This window comes from Pseudophryne corroboree, chromosome 4 (assembly GCF_028390025.1).
Source record: "Pseudophryne corroboree isolate aPseCor3 chromosome 4, aPseCor3.hap2, whole genome shotgun sequence".
NCBI lineage: Eukaryota > Metazoa > Chordata > Amphibia > Anura > Myobatrachidae > Pseudophryne > Pseudophryne corroboree.
The window spans coordinates 445,566,617-445,592,044 of NC_086447.1; the positions used below are offsets into that span (position 1 = coordinate 445,566,617).

General features: G+C 43.7%; 1 protein-coding gene and 1 pseudogene across 4 annotated transcripts in view; both read right to left on the reverse strand.

The window, feature by feature from the left end:
- ORC3 (origin recognition complex subunit 3) overlaps positions 1-25,428 on the reverse strand; it is a 234,743-nt gene that overhangs the window by 107,250 nt on the left and 102,065 nt on the right. For all 4 annotated transcript variants that reach the window (XM_063916932.1, XM_063916929.1, XM_063916930.1 and 1 more), the window contains exon 8: positions 24,667-24,803. In XM_063916932.1, coding sequence (XP_063773002.1) covers positions 24,667-24,803 — 137 coding nt within the window. The remainder of the gene's footprint in view (positions 1-24,666; positions 24,804-25,428) is intronic.
- Positions 6,946-7,047, reverse strand: LOC134913553 (U5 spliceosomal RNA; annotated as a pseudogene).

The following is a 25,428-nucleotide window of genomic DNA, read 5'->3' on the forward strand; positions in this document are numbered from 1 at the left end:
TCTATTTTTGTTAAAACTCTATCACTCAGATTGTAAATTTTACCTTGATTGGATTCGTTTTGTGGTTTTTCTCCCTCTTTTAATGGTGGATTGGTCTCTGGTTTGGACTTCTTTTTCTTGTGTTTGACTCCCCCTCTTTTTCCCCTTTTCCTTCTGTTTAGTAATGACGGTACCTGGGGTATGTTCTCCCTAAAAAAGGGGTCCTTTCAGTTTCTGTTTCATTTACGTGGGGTGGGAGATCGAACGAAGGTCTCCTATCATGGAATCTTACGGGGTAATTATCCGACCTTTTCTTGTATCTTTCCTGGTGTAATTCTCTTCTTTCTCTCCTTTCTGTTGGTCTATCAGTACTGGGGTATCTTTGATACTGCATATTTCTGTACCGTTGATTTCCTTTGTGCCATCTTTGGTTTGTTTGTTGATAGAGTCTTCTTCTATATTGTTCTGTTGGTCGGGTTGTGAATCTATCGTGTTCTCTTCTATTTTCATATCTACGTGATGACCCATAGAATCTTTCTTGGGAGTAGGTGGTGGATCTTCCTCTTCTTTTTTGTGTGGTGTCGATTTTGCTCATCCTGGATGTGGTGGCATGTGGTGACCCCTTTTTATATTTGGGGCAATCTTCCTTGTGTTGTACTTGGATTGGATATTCTTGGACTTGTGTATCCGATATGCACTGGTCTTCTTCCTCTAGGAATGAGCACACAGGGTTTAAATAGCACATGTTTATAGCTCCTGTCATGCAGTCCTGAGGAAGGGAGATTTCCCGAAACGCGTTGGATCTGTTTGACAGAAGAAACCACTGCTGAAGGGAGATTCACCAGACGGACGGAGTAGCGTGATCTCTGGAGACAGGTTCCGGAGCCATTGTCTCCCCAAATAGGCATCTTTAAGGCACATACCCTGTTTAATTCTGGTAAACCTCCATCTTCACTTTTCTGTTTTCAAGTTATATGTGGATAACACAGCAGCAAACCACATTGCTAAAGGCATTATTTAAGGCTTTTTTTGCACCATATTCTGGTAATTTTCCACCCATTACCATTTGATTGCCATATCATTTGCTACAATGGTTATATGGACAGTTTATATCTGATTGTATTAAAATTGTTATTGTCTGTAACATACTACACTATATTTGGAATTTTTTCTTCCCTATATATGGATTCCATTTGTCTGAAATACATGGGATACCACATGTTAAAGGAATTGTGAGGGAAGTATCATTCTACTATATTTGACTAGCGCACTACATTTGGTCTAACTTTTACTAGCCACCCAGGAAGAGCCCACTGATCTTGTAGAGTGGGCCTTCAGAAACTTAGGAACAGGTAAGGATGCCGACATGTAGGCCTGTTGGATAGTAAGCCTGATCTAACAAGCAATGGACTGCTTCAAAGCAGGACAACCTTTTTTCTGCGCATCATAGCGCACGAACAAGGAATTCATCTTTCTGATCCGAGCTGTTTGCTTGACATAGATCTTCATGGCACGCACAGCATCCAATGCCTCCAGAGGAGCAGAAATATCAGAACTGGACGGAACCACAATATGTTAATTCAGGTGAAACGTGGAGACAACCTTCGGCAGGTACTGCTGTCTAGTCCGGAGCGCCGCTCTGTCCTCGTAAAAGACCAAGTATGGACTTTTTTCACGATAAGGCCCCCAATTCTGAGACACAACGAGCAGAAGCCAGGGGCAGGAACATCACCTTCTTCCACGTGAGGTACTTGTCTTCTACCGTCAGCAGAGGTTCAAACCAGGAGGACTGTAGAAATTCCAACACTACATCCAAATCCCAGGGTGCCGCAGGTGGCACAAAAGAAGGTTGTATGTGGAGTACCCCCTGCAAGAAGGTCTGAACTTCTGGCAACACTGCCAATTTCTTCTGGAAGAAAATGGAGAGAGCTGAAATCTGGACCTTAATGGAACCCAGACATAAACCCTTATCCACACCAGCCTGCAGGAAACGTAAGAAACGTCCCAAGTGGAACTCCGCAGGCGGATACGTGCATTCCTCGCACCAAGTGACATAACTTCTCCAGATATGATGATAGTTTTTTGACGTCACAGGTTTCCTGGCCTGAACCATGGTAGCAATAAGCTATTTGGAAAGGCCCTTGTGAGCTAGGATGTTCCGCTCAAGCCTGCCCTACTGTATGTGTGAGGAGACACAGAGAGAAGGACACCAGCACACCACTAGCTGTACAGTCCCAGTGAGGCTGTCAGCTAACTTTATCACAGTAAACACTAATAAATTCTGTCCTGTAGGGGACCCAGATAGTGTACAAAAGCGTCTCTCCCCCTTTGCTACACCCTGTATCAGATATCCAGTGTGTCTGAGGAGTGAGGAAGCGCGGTGTGTGCTGTTCATGGCTGCAGTATACAGAGGAAGGTGCCAAAATGCCTCTGGTCCCACTCTGAGTTAGCTCCGCCCCCTCCAATGGTGCCGGAGCTATAGTTATTATTTATACTGGCAATGTCTCCTTTCAGCTTAAAAACATCACAACAAGTGCTAGTCTAAGCGATTGTGAGCCAGTCTACACAGGGGATCTTAGCGGGACCCCCCAGGAGGGTCCCGTACACCGTGTTCAGTCGCACAGTGAACCGGGGGACCCCCTAGCGTGGCCCCCGGTTTGTACTCACCACAGATGTCAGCTTCAGGCAGTGTTAGGGGTGTGCGACGTGCTGCGGCTGTGACAGCCAAGGCGCAGTGCCCCGCAGAACAACCACCCCTCAGGACAGTGGTCCTGCAGCGGGGAAGCGGCTCTGCACCTCGTAAGGTCGGTGACAGTCTCCCCCTAACTCCCACAGTGCAGGTATGCTGTTGCCCAAACAGCATACCGAAAATAACAAACATTAAAAAGAAATTGAAGAAAACTCTCTGGAGCATCCTCTCCTTTTTTCTAAACTGCCTGTGGGAGAGGGCATAGATGGGAGGAGCCAGCACACCCAGCAAAGAAATTTAAAGTGCACCAGCTCCATTGGAACCCAGCTATACCCCATTGTACTAGATTCCCCAATATCCCTTATGGATGCTAGATAATAGGATTTTGGTACTTACCAGGTAAATCCTTTTCTTTGAATCCATAGGGGGCACTGGAGTACTCTTGGGATATGGACGGCGTAGCAGAACAAAGGCACTGAATATTTAAATTTAGAACTCTCCACCCCTCCATATCCCAGAGTACCTCAGTGTACGAACCCAGTGTTTTTACTGAGCGAACTGCTATAGAGAGGTTGACAATGGAGAATTCCTATAACATACCGGACAACAACAAAGTTGACCCATAAAGTTAATGTCAACTAAACAGTTGACAGCATAACCGATAGACCTTGATAGTTTGAACCAAAAAGGTGAAAATGTGTTACCATAAGCTCCTTTGAGCGTAATACAAACAAGGTAAAACCTGTTACCCTAAGCTCCTCTGAGCTTAAACAACCCAGGTAAACTGCTCTGGGTGGGCGTCCAGTGCCCCCTATGGATTCAAAGAAAAGGATTTACCTGGTAAGTACCAAAATCCTATTTTCTTCTTCATCCACTAGGGGTCACTGGAGTACTCTTGGGACGTACCAAAGCTTCCCTCGTGGGCGGGAGAGCTGTTTGACACTTGTAACAGTAGGCAGCCAAAGCTAGATGCTGATGCCGCAACCATTCATAACGTGTAAACGTGCACAAACGTGGTGCACTGAAGGCTATGTAGCCGCGTAGTAGACGCTCCACGACCCGCTGGAGCTGACATTCCCACAGAACCTGTGGGATGAGCTGTTACTGACGTAGGCGACTGTAACTTAGCCTTAAAGTAAGCCTGACTTGTAGTCATTGTTATCCAACTGGATAATGTCTGCTGAGAAAACTGGCTAACCCCAGTTGGCAGCATCATAGAGAACAAACAACGTATCCGTATTACGTACTGTAGACGGTCGGGACATATAGACGCGTAATGCGTGTACCACATTCAGAATTCTAGAATGTGCTGTCAACACAGGAACCACTATTGGTATACTGATTGCTTTGTCATGAGAAAACGTAAATACGGTGGCTTGGAATACAAGGCACCCAAATATGAAAACAAAACCCTTGCCGAAGCTAAGGCTAGAAGAAAAATGTTTTCCCAAGTGAGAAACTTAATCCCCATTTGTTGTAAGGGTTCAAAATATGAAAACTGTAAGAAATGTGAACCCAACCTCAAGTCGCCTGGCGCTGTAGGTGGGATAAATGGAGGCTGCACTTTGATGACACCTTGTATAAAGGTGTGTACCGACGCAATAGAGTCAAACGTCTTTGAAAATAAGTTGACCACACAGATACCTGCACCCTCAGTGCAGATAAACGCAGTTCTCCATCCCACCCTGTTTGTAAAATAACAGAATACGGGTAACTTGAAAGATGATGTCGGAAACTTCCGAGCTTTACCACCTATATATGCACACCAAATTTGTAATAATGAATTTGTAATAATGAGCTGCCTTAAGCAGCTTACTAGCTCGTAACATGATAAGTATAACCGATACTGTAATGACCTATTTCTTTTCTTAAGAGGGCGGTCTGAACCCCCCACCCCGTCAACCGCAGCCGCGGTATATAGGTAATAGGTACTTAGGTAACTAGGGGTAAAAGAACGTTCCCTGTTGTAACAGGTTGGACGTATTATGAGCGGACCAAGATCGTGTGCCAGTATTCCTTGGAGATTCGAGAAGCAAGCTCTCCGAAACCCATGAGATATCACTAGTATGACTGTGACGAACTGTCTTATGATCCGTTTTCGCAACGGAGAGAGCAGCGGAAAATGGTGGAGCCAGATACACGATGCTGTATGACCACACGAATGTGAGAGACTCCACCGCCACTGCCCTTGTGATCTGTCGTTCTGTACACATACTGAGCGTTTGTAATTGTGGCGAGATGCCATCATGTATACCTGAGGGTAACTCCTTTTGTGTACTCACATATGAAACACCTCTGGATTTACTGTCCAGTTTTCAGGATATAAATCCTGACGGGCGAGATCATCTGTCTAACAGATGTCCACTCGCGGAATGAACCCCATTGACATCCTCCCATAATGGTGTTGTGGGCAATAGAGGATTCGAGTTACCTGCTGCATTGCCATGCGGCTACTTGGTTCTTGTGTATGCAACTCCCGTTGCGTTGTCTGACCGCACTTGGTCAGACTGAAAGCGAAGCATGTAGTGCATTGAAAATTGCACGGAGTTCCAGGACATTTATCGACAGCAATCTGTCGTGATCCGTTTTAGAACTCTGTCGCTGATCTTTTTTAACTACAACTCCTGAACCTCTGAGACTCTTGTCCAGAGTATATACACCCTCGCCCCTCTGTGGGAAACGCGAATGAAGGCCGGCGAACTAAAGCGCTTTGAAAACACATCATTATTGTTAACAGGCGAATACACCAATGTACCGCTAGTGTGCGTGGCTTTTACACCAATTACTAGATGTACATTTGTTCTTGCTGGTGTAGTAGGTAAATGTCTTTGATTTACCGTATTTATAATCTTACCTAGGAATTGACGTCGTTTAGACGGAATTAGATGCGATTGTTTTTAAAACTTGACCTGCCACCGCAGTATACATTAGTAGCGCAAGTTAGAGGAACTCTGTTGAGACAGAGTTCTTATGAGCAGATCGTCTAAGTATGGACGATTGTCACTGGCAGGACTCTGAGATGAGCTATCATCACCAACATCACTTTGGTAAATACCCGAGGCGTTGACACGATGCCAAATGGTAGTGAAATGGTTAATGGTTGTGGCGTTTTGCAAACGCTAGAACCTGTGATGACCAAACCGGAATGGGTAAATACGCATTGTGAAGATCAAGTGCAATTATGCAATTTTGTGGCTCCATATGCAAATAGTAACCGCAGAAAATCCATTTTCAAACTGCATTAAGTGACTTGCTGATTGAGACTGCGACGGAGCTGTCTGGTTTTGTTACCCCAAACAGAGGGGAATAAATAACCCTGACTCTGTTGGTGTACTACTGCCTGGATATAAAAACAGCTGAAAACCAGCAGAGACTAAATGGCAACCTGCCAAACCGTTCGACAGAGGCAGTCTTGTCCTTTAATCTGTAAATATCTGAGACATCCATGAGTTGATGTCTGGAAACCCCGCAAATGTAACGTGTAAAGACGCGCTTCCAGAATTGGAACATGGAGATGCCTAAGAGGTCATCAAGCCACTGGCTTGCTGACTGTAGCGTCGTGTCGTTACAAGGCGTGACTGTTTTGTCTTTGAAAAAACTGAAGTCTAAAGAGATTAAACGCCGGCACCAGTATTTCCGTTTTGATACTGGCTGCGGTAATGGCTGAATATCAAATTTAGGACCAACAAGTTCTGGCCTTGTCGCACTTAAACTAGCGACGATGAAAGTAACCGGCGTTAGCAGAAGCTTTACAGATATACTCTGCAGCTTCTTTTTCATTGTTTCCATACATAGAGTCTAGTGACCCAAATGTATTCTGGGTTTTTATAATGTTTTACACAGACGCATTTACCAATGGCGGATCGCGTCATTTTGGAAACGATAAAATAGTGGTTAGAGTCTACTCAGTCTCTGTAAAAATGGAGACATTGACTCACTGGGATTTAGCAATGTATGGTTGTCAAAAACCCCGCCCTATCTGAGTGCTGGTCTAATGTACCCTTCTCACTGGTAGTTATCGGTGTGAGATTTGACATAGAATTGTGCATTAAATTATAAGACCAGTCAACAACTGTCTTTTGTTAGAGCTGGCGGAGTAACTTCCGAGACTCCGATGTTACCGCTCTTGTAATTTGAATTGCCAATGCTTAACATAGGATTTTTAAAAATTATTTGTAGTCTGCGCTAGAGCCTTACTCGCTATGCAGACAGACCCCACAATAGGCAACGGACAGACACTTGCACGACTTATTGTTATGTGTCATATATATATTTTATTGCTGAACAGCATATTTATATGAAACTCATGGTTGTTTCTCTCTACGGAAATCTATAGTAAAAGCGAAAGATTTATTTGATGTGAAGAGAAACTAGAGTATTCTTTATGTGAAAAACAGTTCACATGGGCATGTGAAACCCGAACCAAATTCCCACTAACACCCCTGCGCCTCTGGTGGCTTAGAGATGTAGGGCAGGAATGTTCCAGAATTACACCCTGGAAAACAACAGGAAGCATGGTTAAAATGGCCCCTTTGCCATGCTGACCGTGATAATCACAGAACAAGTGACAAATGTTTCCGTGTTAATCTAGCCTATTATACAGTATAATCACAGGCTGGGTACAACACATGCTCTATTAATAAATATATATATATATATATATATATATATATATATATATATAGGCTCAATAGCCTATGATAATTACAGACATTAATATATTTATACAGCATTTACATAAGCTGAATAGCCTATTATACAGTGATAATCACAGACTTAATATAGGCTCAATAGCCTATTATACAGTGATAACCACCAACATTAATATATAGGCTGAATAATAAGAATTTACTTACCGATAATTCTATTTCTCGGAGTCCGTAGTGGATGCTGGGGTTCCTGAAAGGACCATGGGGAATAGCGGCTCCGCAGGAGACAGGGCACAAAAGTAAAGCTTTTACAGGTCAGGTGGTGTGTACTGGCTCCTCCCCCTATGACCCTCCTCCAGACTCCAGTTAGGTACTGTGCCCGGACGAGCGTACACAATAAGGGAGGATTTTGAATCCCGGGTAAGACTCATACCAGCCACACCAATCACACCGTACAACTTGTGATCTAAACCCAGTTAACAGTATGATAACAGAGGAGCCTCTGAAAGATGGCTTCCTAAACAATAACCCGAATTAGTTAACAATAACTATGTACAAGTATTGCAGATAATCCGCACTTGGGATGGGCGCCCAGCATCCACTACGGACTCCGAGAAATAGAATTATCGGTAAGTAAATTCTTATTTTCTCTATCGTCCTAAGTGGATGCTGGGGTTCCTGAAAGGACCATGGGGATTATACCAAAGCTCCCAAACGGGCGGGAGAGTGCGGATGACTCTGCAGCACCGAATGAGAGAACTCCAGGTCCTCCTTTGCCAGGGTATCAAATTTGTAAAAATTTACAAACGTGTTCTCCCCTGACCACGTAGCTGCTCGGCAGAGTTGTAATGCCGAGATCCCTCGGGCAGCCGCCCAAGATGAGCCCACCTTCCTTGCGGAATGGGCCTTAACAGATTTAGGCTGTGGCAGGCCTGCCACAGAATGTACAAGTTGAATTTTGTTACAAATCCAACGAGCAATCGACTGCTTAGAAGCAGGTGCACCCAACTTGTTGGGTGCATACAGTATAAACAGCGAGTCAGATTTTCTGACTCCAGCCGTCCTTTAAATGTATATTTTTAAGGCTCTGACAACGTCCAACAACTTGGAGTCCTTCAAGTCGTCTGTAGCCGCAGGCACTACAATAGGCTGGTTCAGGTGAAACGCTGATACCACCTTAGGGAGAAAATGCGGACGCGTCCGCAGCTCTGCCCTATGTCGAATGGAAAATTAAATAAGGGCTTTTATAAAACAAAGCCGCCAGTTCAGATACTCTCCCGGCTGAAGCCAGGGCCAGTAACATAGTCACTTTCCATGTGAGATATTTCAAATCCACATACTTTAGTGGTTCAAACCAATTGGATTTGAGGAAATCTAAAACTACATTTAGATCCCACGGTGCCACCTTAGGCACCACAGGAGGCTGTATATGCAGTACTCCTTTGATAAAAATCTGGACCTCAGGGACTGAGGCCAATTCTTTTTGGAAGAATATTGATAGGGCCGAAATTTGAACCTTAATAGATCCCAATTTGAGACCCATAGACAATCCTGATTGCAGGAAATGTAGGAAAACGACCCAGTTGAAATTCCTCCATCGGAGCACTCCGCTGCTCGCACCACGCAACATATTTTCGCCAAATACGGCGATAATGCTTCGCGGTGACTTCCTTCCTTGCCTTTATCAAGGTAGGAATGACTTCTTCTGGAATGCCTTTTCCTTTTAGGATCTGGCATTCAAACGCCATGCCGTCAAACGCAGCCGCGGTAAGTCTTGAAAAAGACAAGTACCCTGCTGAAGCAGGTCCCTTCTCAGAAGTAGAGGCCACGGATCGTCCGTGACCATCTCTTGAAGTTCCGGGTACCAAGTCCTTCTTGGCCAATCCGGAGCCACTAGTCTTACTCCTCTTTGCCGTATAATCCTCAATACCTTTGGTATGAGAGGCAGAGGAGGAAACACATATACCGACTGGTACACCCAAGATGTTACCAGCGCGTCCACAGCTATTGCCTGCGGATCTCTTGACCTGGCGCAATACCTGTCCAGTGTTTTGTTGAGGCGAGACGCCATCATGTCCACCATTGGTTTTACCCAACGGTTTAATAGCATGTGGAAAACTTCTGGATGAAGTCCCCACTCTCCCGGGTGAAGGTCGTGTCTGCTGAGGAAGTCTGCTTCCCAGTTGTCCACGCCCGGGATGAATACTGCTGACAGTGCTATCACGTGATTCTCCGCCCAGCGAAGGATCCTGGCAGCTTCTGCCATTGCCCTCCTGCTTCTTGTGCCGCCCTGTCTGTTTACATGGGCGACTGCCGTGATGTTGTCCGACTGGATCAACACCGGTCTTCCTTGAAGCAGAGGTTCCGCCTGGCTTAGAGCATTGTAGATTGCTCTTAGTTCCAGAATGCTTATGTGAAGAGACTTTTTCAGGCTCGACCACACTCCCTGGAAATTTCTTCCCTGTGTGACTGCTCCCCAGCCTCTCAGGCTGGCATCCGTGGTCACCAGGATCCAATCCTGCATGCCGAATCTGCGGCCCTCCAATAGATGAGCCTCCTGCAACCACCACAGAAGGGATACCCTTGTCCTCGGCGACAGGGTTATCCGCAGGTGCATCTGAAGATGCGACCCTGACCAATTGTCCAACAGATCCCTTTGCATGGAATCTGCCGAAAGGGATTGCTTCGTAAGAAGCTACCATTTTTTCCCAGGACTCTTGTGCATTGATGTACAGACACCTTTCCTGGTTTTAGGAGGTTCCTGACCAGGTCAGATAACTCCTTGGCTTTTCTTCGGGAAGAAAAACCTTTTTCTGAACTGTGTCCAGAATCATCCCCAGGAACAGCAGACGAGTTGTCGGCATTAATTGGGATTTTGGAATATTCAGAATCCATCCGTGCTGCTTTAGCACCTCTTGAGATAGTGCTAAACCCATCTCTAGCTGTTCTCTGGACCTTGCCCTTATTAGGAGATCGTCCAAGTATGGGATAATTAATACGCCCTTTCTTCGAAGAAGAAATATTATCTCGGCCATTACCTTTGTAAAGACCCGAGGTGCCGTGGACAAACCAAACGGCAGCGTCTGAAACTGATAGTGACAGTTTTGTACAACGAACCTGAGGTACCCCTGGTGTGAGGGGTAATTGGAACGTGGAGATACGCATCCTTGATGTCCAAGGATACCATAAAGTCCCCTTCTTCCAGGTTCGCTATCACTGCTCTGAGTGACTCGATCTTGAACTTGAACTTCTTTATGTACAGGTTCAAGGACTTCAGATTTAGAATAGGCCTTACCGAGCCATCCGGCTTCGGTACCACAAAAAGAGTGGAATAATACCCCTTCCCTTGTTGTAGAAGAGGTACCTTGACTATCACCTGCTGAGAATACAGCTTGTGAATGGCTTCCAAAACCGTCTCCCTTTCTGAGGGGGACGTTGGTAACACAGACTTCAGGAAACGGCGAGGTGGCTCTGTCTCTAATTTCAACCTGTACCCCTGAGATATTATCTGCAGGATCCAGGGATTTACCTGCGAGTGAGCCCACTGCGCGCTGTAATTCTTGAGACGACCGCCTACCGCCCCCGAGTCCGCTTGCGAAGCCCCAGCGTCATGCTGAGGCTTTTGTAGAAGCCGGGGAGGGCTTCTGTTCCAGGGAAGGAGCTGCCTGTTGCTGTCTCTTCCCTCGTCCTCTGCCTCGTGGCAGATATGAATAGCCCTTTGCTCTCTTATTTTTAAAGGAACGAAAGGGCTGCGGTTGAAAGGTCGGTGCCTTTTTCTGTTGGGGAGTGACTTGAGGTAGAAAGGTGGATTTCCCGGCCGTAGCCGTGGCCACCAAATCCGATAGACCGACCCCAAATAACTCCTCTACGCATCGCCTGTCCACTGTCGTGTCCATAAAGCTCTTCTGGCCGAAATGGACATAGCACTTACCCGTGATGCCAGTGTGCAGATATCTCTCTGTGCATCACGCATATAAAGAAATGCATCCTTTATTTGTTCTAACGACAGTAAAATATTGTCCCTGTCCAGGGTATCAATATTTTCGATCAGGGACTCTGACCAAACTACCCCAGCACTGCACATCCAGGCAGTCGCAATAGCTGGTCGTAGTATAACACCTGCATGTGTGTATATACCTTTTTGGATCTTTTCCATCCTCCTATCTGATGGATCTTTAAGTGCGGCCGTCTCAGGAGAGGGTAACGCCACTTGTTTTGATAAGCGTGTTAGCGCTTTGTCCACCCTAGGAGGTGTTTCCCAGCGCTCCCTAACCTCTGGCGGGAAAGGGTATAAAGCCAATAACTTCTTTGAAATTAGCAGTTTTTTTATCGGGGCACCCCACGCTTCATCACACACGTCATTTAATTCTTCTGATTCGGTAAAAACTACTGGTAGTTTTTTCACACCCCACATAATACCCTGTTTAGTGGTACCTGTAGTATCAGCTAAATGTAACATCTCCTTTATTGCCAAAATCATATAACGTGTGGCCCTACTGGAAAATACGGTTGATTCGTCACCTTCACCACCGGAATCAGTGCCCGTGTCTGGGTCTGTGTCGACCGACTGAGGCAAGGGGCGTTTTACAGCCCCTGACGGTGTTTGAGGCGCCTGGACAGGCACTAATTGAGTGTCCGGCCGCCTCATGTCGGCAAACGACTGCTTAAGCGAGTTGACGCTATCCCGTAATTCCACAAATAAAGGCATCCATTCTGGTGTCGACCCCCTAGAAGGTGACATCCTCATATTTGGCAATTGCTCCGCCTCCACACCAATAACGTCCTCATACATGTCGACACACACGTACCGACACACAGCAGACACACAGGGAATGCTCTATACGAAGACAGGACCCACTAGCCCTTTGGGGAGACAGAGGGAGAGTCTGCCAGCACACACCAAAAAACGCTATATATGACAGGGATAGCCTTATGATTAAGTGCTCCCTTATAGCTGCTTTTATATTAATATATTGCCATTTATTTTGCCCCCCCTCTCTGTTATACCCTGTTTCTGTAGTGCAGTGCAGGGGAGAGACCTGGGAGCCTTCCTGACCAGCGGAGCTGTGACAGAAAATGGCGCCGTGTGCTGAGGAGATAGGCCCCGCCCCTTTTCCGGCGGGCTCGTCTCCCGCTATTTAGTACATTTAGGCAGGGGTAAATATCTCCATATAGCCTCTGGGGCTATATGTGAGGTATTTTTAGCCTTTTTAAAGGTTTACATTTGCCTCCCAGGGCGCCCCCCCCCCAGCGCCCTGCACCCTCAGTGACTGCCGTGTGAAGTGTGCTGAGAGGAAAATGGCGCACAGCTGCAGTGCTGTGCGCTACCTTAAGAAGACTGCAGGAGTCTTCAGCCGCCGATTCTGGACCTCTTCTTGCTTCAGCATCTGTGAGGGGGCCGGCGGCGTGGCTCCGGTGACCATCCAGGCTGTACCTGTGATCGTCCCTCTGGAGCTTCATGTCCAGTAGCCAAGAAGCCAATCCATCCTGCACGCAGGTGAGTTCACTTCTTCTCCCCTCTGTCCCTCGTTGCAGTGATCCTGTTGCCAGCAGGAATCACTGTAAAATAAAAAACCTAAGCTAAACTCTCTAAGCAGCTCTTTATGAGAGCCACCTAGAATTGCACCCTTCTCGGCCGGGCACAAAAATCTAACTGGAGTCTGGAGGAGGGTCATAGGGGGAGGAGCCAGTACACACCACCTGACCTGTAAAAGCTTTACTTTTGTGCCCTGTCTCCTGCGGAGCCGCTATTCCCCATGGTCCTTTCAGGAACCCCAGCATCCACTTAGGACGATAGAGAAAACCTATTATACAGTGATAATAACAGCCATTAATATAGGCTCAATAGCCTATTATACTGTGAAACTCACAGACAGTAATATATGCTCAATAGCCTATTACTCCCAGGACAGGTAACAATACATTATAAATACCTGTCACCTATATATAGCTGCCTATACACTGTGCTGCTGTATATTTAATCCGCCAGAATTCCACCGTGCCTTGTAACGCTGTGTCCTGCGGGAAGCCTGCAGCCTCATAGCGCTGGCACATGTGGGTGGATGGCTGCTGGGCGGCCGGACGGAGCGGCGGTCCCCGTCTCTGTACTGAGACTGAGGGAGCGTCTGCGGCCGTATGGCGCTGGCGGCCGGACGGAGCTGGGCGGCCGGACGGAGCGCTGGGACGGGCGGCCTGCAGACATAGCGGCTGGGGCTTGCGGGCGGAAGCAGGTATTAACCCAAACATAGCGGGGCGGCAGCCTGCGCTGACCGCCCCGTTCCCCAGCCTACCTTGTCTCCTGATCATGGCTGCGACGGGCTTCTTATGTGTAAGCTCGTCCAGCTGTTGTAAATTATGGCTGTGACGGGCTTCTTCTGTAAGCTCCGTCCAGCTCTGTAGTCCTGGCTGCGCTGGAGTAGATCATGGCTGCGACGGGGCTTCTTCCTGTAAGCTCCGTCCAGCTCAGGCAGCAGTTCATGGCTGTGACGGGGCTTCTATCTGCAAGCTCCGTTTACAGCAGGTAGTGAACTGCGTGTGGCTGTGAGGGTGCTCTTTGTGAGGACCGACACGCCATGCGCTGCCCGTGCAGCGGCACTATCCCGGACCCATGTTTTTCTTGAAACTGGGAAGGGATGTGCTATTAAAAAAAAATGAAAAATAAAAATGAAAAATTAATAAAAATCTTCCAACAAGTGTGGGAATCCCACAAGCCGATGTTAGTGCTTTGAGCACAGAAAAAACACTGGGTTCGTACACTGAGGTACTCTGGGATATGGAGGGGTGGAGAGTTCTAAATTTAAATATTCAGTGCCTTTGTTCTGCTACGCCGTCCATATCCCAAGAGTACTCCAGTGACCCCTAGTGGATGAAGAAGAAAAACCTAGAATATTGTATTAGAAGTGTAATATTTATGCAGAATACACACACAGGAAAATAGTGAAGAGCATCATTATTCCTTTATATAAGCACCCATTTATTAATAATTGTAACTATATTTAGTAAACAAAAAAAAGTTGTTAGTGAATAATACCTAAATAATTGGATGTGCCCCTTAGTAAACACAGGACTGCGTATGGTCTGGCCACAAGCGAGATATGGCGCTCTCCCAATAATTAATCAATTTCATAGTAAAAGGCAAATAATTGAAACTGGATATGGATATGAAATGTACACCTTGAAGCACACCATCTCCCCTCATTTGCTAACAAATAGAATAGACAGGACCACACTCTTGGGACTCATACCAATACCAAATGCTGTATAATGTATGTACTGTATAGGGGTATTAATGTTTCTTATAAAACAAACAATATATATTTGTAATAGTAATTGCACCATCAGGCCAAGTTCTCTAACACAGAAGAGGATACTATTTAAATTGGGATTAGAAAAATTGAAGAAAATAGGTAGCCAATGCTTCCCCTTTGAGCTTTCTTGCCACTTCAACTTCATTTTCATGGAAAAAGAGTGTAATGGAAAGCTGGGATACAAGGGGGTAAATTTACTAAGATGGGAGTTCTATTTAACATAGGATGTTGCCCATAGCAACCATCAGATTCTACTTCTCATTTATTTAGCACCTTCTAGAACATAATACCTAGAATCTGATTGGTTGCTATGGGCAACATCCCATCTTAAATAGAACTCCCATCTTAGTAAATTTACACCAAGAACTGGGAATATTTTACGGGACGACAGAACTGAGAAAATGGTATAGGACTGAAAACTGAAAAAATGCTGCTATATCAGAGGTTCCCAAACGCAGTCCTCAAAGCACCCCAGCGGTCCAGTTTTTAAGTATATCCATGGCTCAGCACAAATGGTTAAATAAAATTGTCTGAGAAATATACTTAAAACCTAGACTGTTAGGGTGCCTTGAGGAATGCATATGGGAACCTCTGTGCTATATAGCTATGATGTGATGCTCTTCCTCAGCCAGTAACCTACTCAATTCCCTACCTGAACTCTCTGGCACCCTCTCTTCATTTCATCCCACAAATGAAGATGAAGTGTCAACCTGCTACTCTACTACTTCTCCTCTTATGCCTATACTCCTCACAAGAAAGTAACTACCTAATATCTGTAAGCTCTCTCTCTCTACTGGTATCTTTCCTTCACTGTTCACTGTTCAAGCATGCAGTGATTACTCCCATTCTGAAAAAACATCGGACCCTAACTCTCTCTCAAGCTACAATCCCATCTCTCAGCTCCCATGCCTCTCCAAGCTACTTGAGAGCCTTGCTTACACTTGCCTCACACAACTTATTGGACCCACTTCAGTCAGGCTTTCGTTCTTAACACTCAACAGAGACAGCACTGACTAAAGTAGTGAATGATCTGGTCACTGCGAAGTCTAAAGGCATTTACGCACTTCTTATTCTTCTAGATCAATCTGCTGCTTTTGACAACTCTCTTCTCATACAAACACTACAATCCCTACGTCTTCAAGATACAGCCCTCACATGGTTCCTATCCTACCTTTCTAATTGCTCCTTCAGCGTCCACTTCTCTGAATCCACCTCCTCGGCACTACCTCTTTCAGTTGGAGTACCAAAAGGCTCGGTCTTAGGTCCTCTGCTTTTCTCAATCTATACCTCATCTCTTGGTAAACTAATCAGCTCTTTTGGATTTCAGTATCATCTGTACGCAGATGATACTCAAATCTACCTATTCTCCCCAGATTTGTCACCATCTGTATTGGTCCATGTCACTGAATGTGTTTCTGCCGTTTCCTCTTGGATGTCATCACGCCACCTCAAACGTAATATTTCTAAAACAGAGTTAATTATATTTCCACCGGCCAATAGTAGTTACCAACCTGATATCTCTATCACTGTGGAGAACTCTGCAATCAATCCTACCCCACAAGCTCCTGCCTAGGTGTCATACTTGACTCTGAACTGTCCTTTGTTCCCCACATTCAATCTGTTTCAAAAACATGTTACATGTATCTAAAAAACATATCCAAAATACAACAATACTTCACACAAGACATTGCAAAAACTCTAATCAATGCTCTCATTATCTCCCGCATTGATTATTACAATAGTCTTCTTACTGGTGTTACCAAAAATAGATTCTCACCACTACAATCCATTCTGAATGCAGCTACGAGGCTAATCTTCCTCGCTAGACATTCATCAGCTGCAGATCCACTGTGTAAGTCCCTCCATTGGTTACCTGTATTTTGCAACATTCAATATAAAATACTTTTACTCACACAAGGACATTAACCAAACTGCACCAATGAACATCTCTTTGCTTATCTCAAAATATCTCCGATCCCGACCTCTCCACTCTTCATAAGATCTACGTCTCTCATCCACACTCATTATTTGCTCTCATTCACAATTGCAGGACTTTCTTCAGGCAGCACCCACTCTGTGGAATGCCCTACCACGCACAATTAGACTCTCCCCTAGTCTCCAAACCTTCAAGCGTTACCTGAAAACTCACCTCTTCAGGTTCACTTATCACATTCCAGAACCACTCACTTACCTTCAAAAGCTTTCCTATCCAATTACATCCTCTCTGTACAGTCCACACATATCATCACATATTTTCTCTTTCTTCACTTTCCCATCCTGCTGACCCCAGGCCAACATCATTGTGTGACCATATTATACAGCCCACCAAGAACCCTTGCAATCTGGTGGACATTTATGCAATAGATAGCACCTATCCTTGTGTATCAATGCCTATTTCCTAATAGATTGTAAGCTTGCAAGCAGGGCCTTTCTACTTCTATTACCCAGTTTTGTTTTATCATCGTATGCTGTGCTATATAAGAAACTGTTAATATATAATAAAATAATGTGATAAGCAATGTTAATATGTTTTAGGATGTGCTACATGGGAATACCACACTGTTATTAGATCACTATGATATTATAAAGGGTTATTTATATGGATATAGGACTGAAAAAGATACTTTGAAACATGGGATAGGTAATGGAACCAGTAAAACTCATTCACACAAACATATGGAGGAAATAACCTACACACATAGGGGGTCATTCCGAGTTGTTCGCTCTGTATTTTTTTCTCGCAACGGAGCGATTAGTCGCTAATGCGCATGCGCAATGTCCGCAGTGCGACTGCGCCAAGTAAATTTGCTATGCAGTTAGGTATTTTACTCACGGCATTACGAGGTTTTTTCTTCGTTCTGGTGATCGTAATGTGATTGACAGGAAGTGGGTGTTTCTGGGCGGAAACAGGCCGTTTTATGGGTGTGTGCGAACAAACGCTACAGTTTCTGGGAAAAACGCGGGAGTGGCTGGAGAAACGGAGGAGTGTCTGGGCGAACGCTGGGTGTGTTTGTGACGTCAAACCAGGAACGACAAGCACTGAACTGATCGCAGATGCCGAGTAAGTGTGGAGCTACTCAGAAACTGCTAAGAGGTGTCTATTCGCTATTTTGCTAATCTTTCGTTCGCAATTTTGATAAGCTAAGATTCACTCCCAGTAGGCGGCGGCTTAGCGTGTGCAAAGCTGCTAAAAGGAGCTTGCGAGCGAACAACTCGGAATGACCCCCATACTTATAAAACAGGCAACAAATTCAGAGAATGGTATCGTCTATGCCAAACTACGTACTGCATTATATGCAGGGGCTAAAGTGAAGGGGAACGAGGTGGAATTGAGTTCCACCACCTGTAATGGTAGGGGGAACTCAGTTCCACCACCTCCATTGCCCTGCACAGTAATCCCCATCATCTACAGCAATAGATGATACAAGCAACGCTAGTGTTACTGATAAGCTGCAGCTGCCTCCTTCTTATGCAGGTCCTGGTGGCTCCATGGTCCTCCTCCATTTACAGCCCACCCCTCCTGGTACTCACACATGCTGTGTCTGTTGGACAGCATTCATCTGCTTCTCAGATCCAAATGGCTTCATTTCTAGCACAGCGTATGTTATGTCATGCTGTCACTACTGCTGGAGTGAAGAGGAGCAGGCTCCGTGCATCTTGAAGACAAGATGAGAGGGAACTGGAGGGACAAGACAGTGAGAAAGCTGTGTATAAGGGGTACTACTGTGGGCAATATATATATATAAGCAGCACTACTGTGGTCATTATGTGTAAGGGGCACTACTATTGTGGGCATTATGTGTAAGGGGAACTTCTACTGTGGGAATTGTGTATAAAGGGCACTACTGTGGGCATTGTACAATAGGGACACTACTGTGTGGCATAACATGTATAGAGGCTACCGTGGTGTAGTGCAATGTGAATAAAGGGCACTACTAAGTGACATAACGTGAATAAAGGGCATTACTATGTGATTTAATATGAATCATGGGCACTAAATGCGGTGTAATGTGAATAAGATTGTGCCCCTATGTGGTGTAATTTGAATTGGAGGTACTATTATGTGACCACGCTACGTCTTTGTGAGATCAATGCCCTGATAAAGTATGGTATTTAGGGTACTAATTTACAGTTTTATGGGGGAGTGCCGAAAACACTAGCACTGGCCCTGACTCTGCTCAATGTGTGTGTGTGTGTGTGTGGGTGGGGAGTTTGGTGTCTGGGTAAATTAGTTACACCACCTCTCCAGGACCAACTTTAAGCCCTGATTACATGAACTGTGTGTCCAGTTATTTTACTAAAGATTATGGGTCTGATGCACAAACAAATTCAGGCGGATGTACTCCAGCATTGCATTGATGGAAAAAATGTGCATCTCTGCCCTTGTAGTGCATCCGCCCTTTCTATCTGTACACTTGGTTTTCTACCAGTCTGCAGGTGCACCAGTAATGTACTTGGCACAAAAGATATGCCTGGTAATAGGTGTATTTACACTAACGTACAATATTGGTCAGCCCACAGTTCTGGTGACATGCCCTTACTTAACTTTGCCTACAGATGTGTCCTCTTACATCTTTGCTCCGTGCGCTACAAGTCGCCTTACACAACACGTGAGTAGCGCCTGGCATCTTTTTTTGCATTTTTTTTCAGTAAAAATGCGTCTTAGACGCAAACTAATGCAATAGGATGCACGCACAGCTTCTGATTAAAATGATATGCAGAATGTGTGACTGCAAATGTATTTACAATCAAAATGCTATGCTACAATGTTTTCCTGGAAAACACTGTAACGTGGCATTTCAGATGCAGATACTGCTGCAATTACACACAGAATACAGGCATACTGCATGTCATTTTAATCAGCAGGATTTGCTTGTGCGTACTACTGCATTAATTTGCGCAAAAAAGACTATCATCGCTACCGGCGCAACTTGAAGAGCTGTTTACCGTGACTGCAGCAAGGATGAAGAGAACACATCTATACGTCAGAATGCTACAATATGTTTTGAAGGAATTAAACTATTCCACGCTGAACTATTTTAAGGACTACTTCTGTTCAAAGAAGAGTAAAAATAATCTATGCCATTATAATTATATCACTTTGTTGCCATCACTAGACTGCAATAATTATCGCATGCTGACGTAACCCACTACACTGAGTTAGTTACCAGTTACAACATGCAACTGTCAGACATTGCATTGGGATATAATTAAACCATACTGTTGTCATAGTTTATATGAACTTTAATGAAATTATGTTTTGTGCGCTCGTATTTAACTACCCTAATGTTCGAACTTCAGTCTAGATAGAATGCATGTAAAATATACATTTGCCATTTATTAAGGAGTCTGACTGTAGTAAAATAGTTGGAGTTGAAGGTTGACATACCGAGTCCACAGCCCTGACTGTTTATTAAAACAAGTGTTATTTCGGTGGAATGGAATGGGAGCAACAGCAGGTTGTTTTTTGTGAATATCAAAAAATTCTGGTAAATTAAATAAGACAGCGCTGCAAAGGGGTCTGGGAGGCGAAGGCGGGTGGTTAGGGGTTTGCTAGATGAAGATGGGAAGGTGGAATCCCAAATAAATTGAGAGATGGTAAGTAATGCACAAATGTACCTACAGAAAAAAAATATTTTTAACTTAAAAGCACTGCAAACCCATGAAATGTAACTGATCTAAAATACCTTCAGCTTAACAGGTCAAAACTACAAATGTAAAGTTATTCATTTTAGTGTTTCCAGTTACATATAATCCCTAGGAGAGTTAAATCAACTACCGTCCATTTCCATGTATTAATTAACCGATGACAGACTTGTATTCAGAAAACAAAAACAAAAAAGTGTCACATGAATATACAGGAGAATGCAGTGGTTTCCATAAACCACATTTTTGGGAAATCTTTTCTCAGCCACAGCTGTATAATATTTACAGATCTGAAAAGCTCCCATTCAACCCTGCTCCAAACCTTGAGGCAATATTAGCTTATGTACCCTGGTTCTTATACCTATCCAAACAGCTTTGATATAACTTTTGCTAAAAGAGTTCGGAATTTCATCAGAAACCATATGTGAAATAGTGAGGAATATAGTATGTTGGTATAGTTTAAGTATTTTTATTACAACCCATGAGAGATTTGGTTTAAAGTATTATTGAAGATCCATACTTACATTTTTAATGAGTTACATTTTGACAAAAATATTTTCTATAGAATAAAGAAACTTTGGGGCATTTGTATTAAGCCTGGAGAAGTGATAAAGCAGTGAAAAAGAAGTGATAATTGGAAGGCGATAACACACCAGCCAATCAGCTCCTGTCACTTTTCAAACTCGTAATGATTGGCTGGTACATTATCACCTTCCACTTATCACTGCTTTATCACTTCTCCAGGCTTAATACATCTGCCCCTTTATCCCTGAAGAATGTTCATATAAGAGTTTTTTGATCTTTTATTTGCTGCAGGTACCAGTTGTATGCACTGACCTTGCACGGAAGACTTCTAGGTACACCATAACACGTTCTGACACATCGCTGTCATTTCTTTCTAAATAATACTCTATCCACTAATACACCCCAGTTTCATAAGAAACGTTGTGAATAAGCCAGGAGAAAAGAGCGGTATCATCAAAAGCGTCATAAATAAACATCTGAATAAAGGCATAATCCCTCCGTGCCATTCTCACAATGCTTGCAGCTTAAAGTATTTTAGCTTTACCTGCGAGAAACCAATCTATTCATGACCATGAAGATGAATAAAAGATATACTGTAACTACATCTACCAAGGTAATGATATCTACCAGTATCATGAAGATCTTCACAAAGTAAAATATCTGCAAAGGCAGGTGAAGTATGCTTAGTCCCCCAAGGAAGTATACAAGAATGAGAGGTTTTAGTAAAATAACAACGAATGATAAATGAACCAAGCTTGACTTAGTTAACTTCCTACCAAACTGACAAAAATAAACTTGATATTCATATAAAATGAACTAGATCACATTACAAGTTATTGGCTGGATTTTGTAACACGTTGCATCCTTGTATAATTTTGTACCTGTGTTTTAAAACTTAATATGCATTAAACTAGCATAACAATTATAAAACTTAAATCTGTGAGTGTAGCGAGGGGAAATTACAGCAAGATATAAAACCAATCAGGCACTACTCTGGGTGTTTCTTCCAGGCAGCTAAAATAATGGAGAGAGCCAATCTCCGCAATAGGAACACAATAATAAAAACAAAGCTAAACAGCACACCAGTGGCCTCAAGGCCTGTAATGAATTACTAAAGCAAATGAAATAAAAGAATGACGTTTATTAAAAGACAATAGGTAAGATAAAAGAGCTATAAAACAATTCATTACGTAGCAGTATGCATTTGTAAGACCTTAGAAATAAGTCAGCAGATAAAGCGGTCTATTCATTAAGCAGTGAGAAGCGAGCCAGTGGAGAAGTTGCCCATGGCAACCAATCAGCTGCTCTATATAATTTTGTAGTATGAAAATTGTAAATGTTACGTCAGTGCTGATTGTTGCTTCTCCACTGGCTCACTTCTCCACACTGTTCACTGCTTCATGAATAGACCCCAAAGTCAGATAAACTGTGGAAATAAGTTCCTTATCCTCCAATTGTCCTGTTAGTTGATAATATGAATAGGCCTGAAAATAGGTGTATGGCCCTTTGAATATTCCAAGTTATCCAGCATGGAGCAATTTATTAACAGTTCCGTGACGATAGTTTTGGGGTCCTGATTAGTGATGAGGATCAACGCACAGTGGATGGCTCACTTGGACACAGTAATACCCCTTTTCCACTTGCTAGCACGGGTCGCAGCCGGGAGCCTGACACGGCTGCGACCCATGCAAGAGCCCCCTTCTACACTGAGCTCACCAACCCGGCATATTGCCGGGTTGGTGACACTGCTGCTAAGGCGGCAGGGGCGGTGCTGGGAGATCACATGATCTCCCAGCGCCGCACTTCCATACACTGTGAACGGGAGCCGTGTCCCATCGACACGGCTTCCGTTTACACTACACAGCTTACCGGGTTGAACACGTGTTCAACCCGGAAAGCTACCTGGGTAGGATTCCCGGATCACTTGATCCGGGAATTTGCAGGGGGGGCCATATCCACTAGAAAAAATCAAGGGTAAATGCGCGCCCCCGCGCATTTACCCTTGTTTTTAGAGCTAGTGGAAAAGGGGTATCCATTAGCTGCTGGTTCCAGGAGGTAGGTCCAGTTGCAAACACCACAGAAGTTTTTATCATGCAAGCTGTGACAAAGCTGCTAGTAGGAGCAGCGAAACACGTCAACCAACCTACCATGCCAACAGTACATGCACCATAAAGACTTCTGTGGTACAGCATCTGCAGTAACAATGGAATAGAGCGGTAAAAGCTTTCCACAGGGAAATTCCTGCATTTTGACCTAACGACCAATATAAATATAGAAGCTGGACAAAGAGTAAAGCCAACAAATAACACCATTTTACAATGAGCCCCTAAGCAATATGCAAGGTTTAACCAAGTAATGAACACAGACAGCGAGTCTGATCATGTGTCTTTAGAATGTTCAATTTTCACCATCTTCCATTCATCATCCAGATACCATAATCTCTTTATTGGCTGCTTTCTTTACTCACTGCGCCAATTTCTAAATTGTAACTGGATAATATCAATACCTTTCACTAGGAAACACCTATCATGGGTAATTGATTGAGTTATCAGTAATGCCTCCAAATGTGCTTTGTCTTGCAATAGCACCCAGTGATAAAGATAAAGATGTTGGAATGGATTTAGAGATTCTTTGATTTCTGTCTATTACCAGATCCATTCAGTTGAACTTAGACATGAATGAAGCAACTAACGGGGGTATTCAATTAGCTCTAGTAATCTGAGCTATTGAATTCACCCCCCTGCCTATTCAGTTGCAGCTTGTTCTTGCCCGTTTTAAGACCTTTTCACCTTTTTTTTTTTTTTTTTTTTTATTGCGAAAAGGCAGTGGCGAAAAATTCCTCAAAATTGGCGCAGGTAAGAAAACGTGAAATCGCTGATTCACATGTTTTTCGCTCCTGATGAATTTTTTGCCCAGGCGAAAAAACGTCCTTGATATTGAATAGGGCAAATTCACATTCGTCCTAAAAAGAGCGAAAACGCCTGTTTTTCCACCTAGGCAATAAGTGGACCTAACTGAACCTCCCTCCCCCTAAATTTTACAAATAATCTGCCAGCTTCCCTGTGTGATGTTCTCCATAATGTCCTGCTGGCATATTCAGTGAGACTTGTCTACCAGGTTTGCCATTTGTGTTGCGCACTTATTAACATCATATTCCATATCTCCACCAACAAACTCTACCATTTATTTTAAATGCTTGAAGTGCCTTCCCTATTTGTGCTATGCCTATTTTTCTCTTGGAAATAAAATGTTTGCTGATGCCTTTTTGAAGGGAAGATATCAGTATGGATAGTAGGGTTTTCACTGATCACCCAATTATAATTGTTTTTTTAGATTAAATACATGTTTAAACGCTAGCCTGCACTACACTAAATATGAAGAATAACACCTTATGTTACTATACACATATTACCCTAAAAGGACATTTATATTTAACCAGGGTTACATAGTAATGGATGAAAGATGGTTAAGTGCTCTCATCTGTGGATGAACCTAAATATGGATGATAGAGACCACAAACCCAACATTATTAGGCCACTATCATTTTGGGATTTTAATGTGGCCTGTTCAGCTGGATGACTGTTCGTTATGTTGAGCTCAGGTGTGTTCATTTTAGATTAGATATCTGGCCCTTACAGCATTGTCCAGACGAGACATAACAGTTTGCTGCAAATTAAGCTACTAAAGTACATACCTGCTCTTACCTATGCAGCCCCCTACCTACACTTTCCATATTAAACAGAGCTACAGTGGAATGTCAGATTTAATGTGACCATCATGGACATTGCGTGTATATATGAACGTCAATTGTGGAATTTACCAGCCTTGAAGCAAGTAAAGTGTGGCAGCAAATTTCCTTTACATGACATACCTGCATATGACAATGAATTCCTGCAGGACAGTAGCTGTGAAACTTTCCAGATCCTTGAAGGCCACAACTACAGGAGGTGCTTGCCAATGTGCAGAAGAAGATAATCTCTTTTTCTTTGGAGAACTTGATTTCTTTTCCTGTAAAACATAAAGCAAGAAAATACCACATTATCATATAGACAAATCTGGAACATTTGAGAACATATAAAGAGCACAAGAAACTATGAAATAGAGCTGGCTTTGTTATGTATAGTTACGGAATTGTTAATAATGGATGGTTCTCCTTTGTCTGAGAAAGGAATCGTTAAAGATCACTGCTCTTGTAAATCGTTCCAGATTTCATTAAAACTTGTCATTTTGTCTGTTATTTTACTGAAGTTCTTCAGCAAAACAACCAATGTTTAAGCTCCATGCAGAACTCAAGAAATATTGCCAAATATAAAATCTAAATAAAGTAAACTAAAATAAAACTGAACTACCATTTCTTACCAGCAGGTGGTAATGCAGATCCTCTCACTAATGCATTGTATTATGACAACCATGTCAGTAGGTTAGATGTTTGCTTACCATAAAATCACAATTGTAAATCAGCATTTGACAGCAGGTAAGGGTTTTCAGCATGCACCTATTCTTCACGCTAAAGAACAGACACAATAGCGCCAAGATTTTCTACCTGTGCACGTGTCTAATTGTTCAGTCAGCAGTGTCACGTTGGTATTTGCAATTGCCCCAAAGTTAATCAGCACCTAATTTTTGTGGGTTT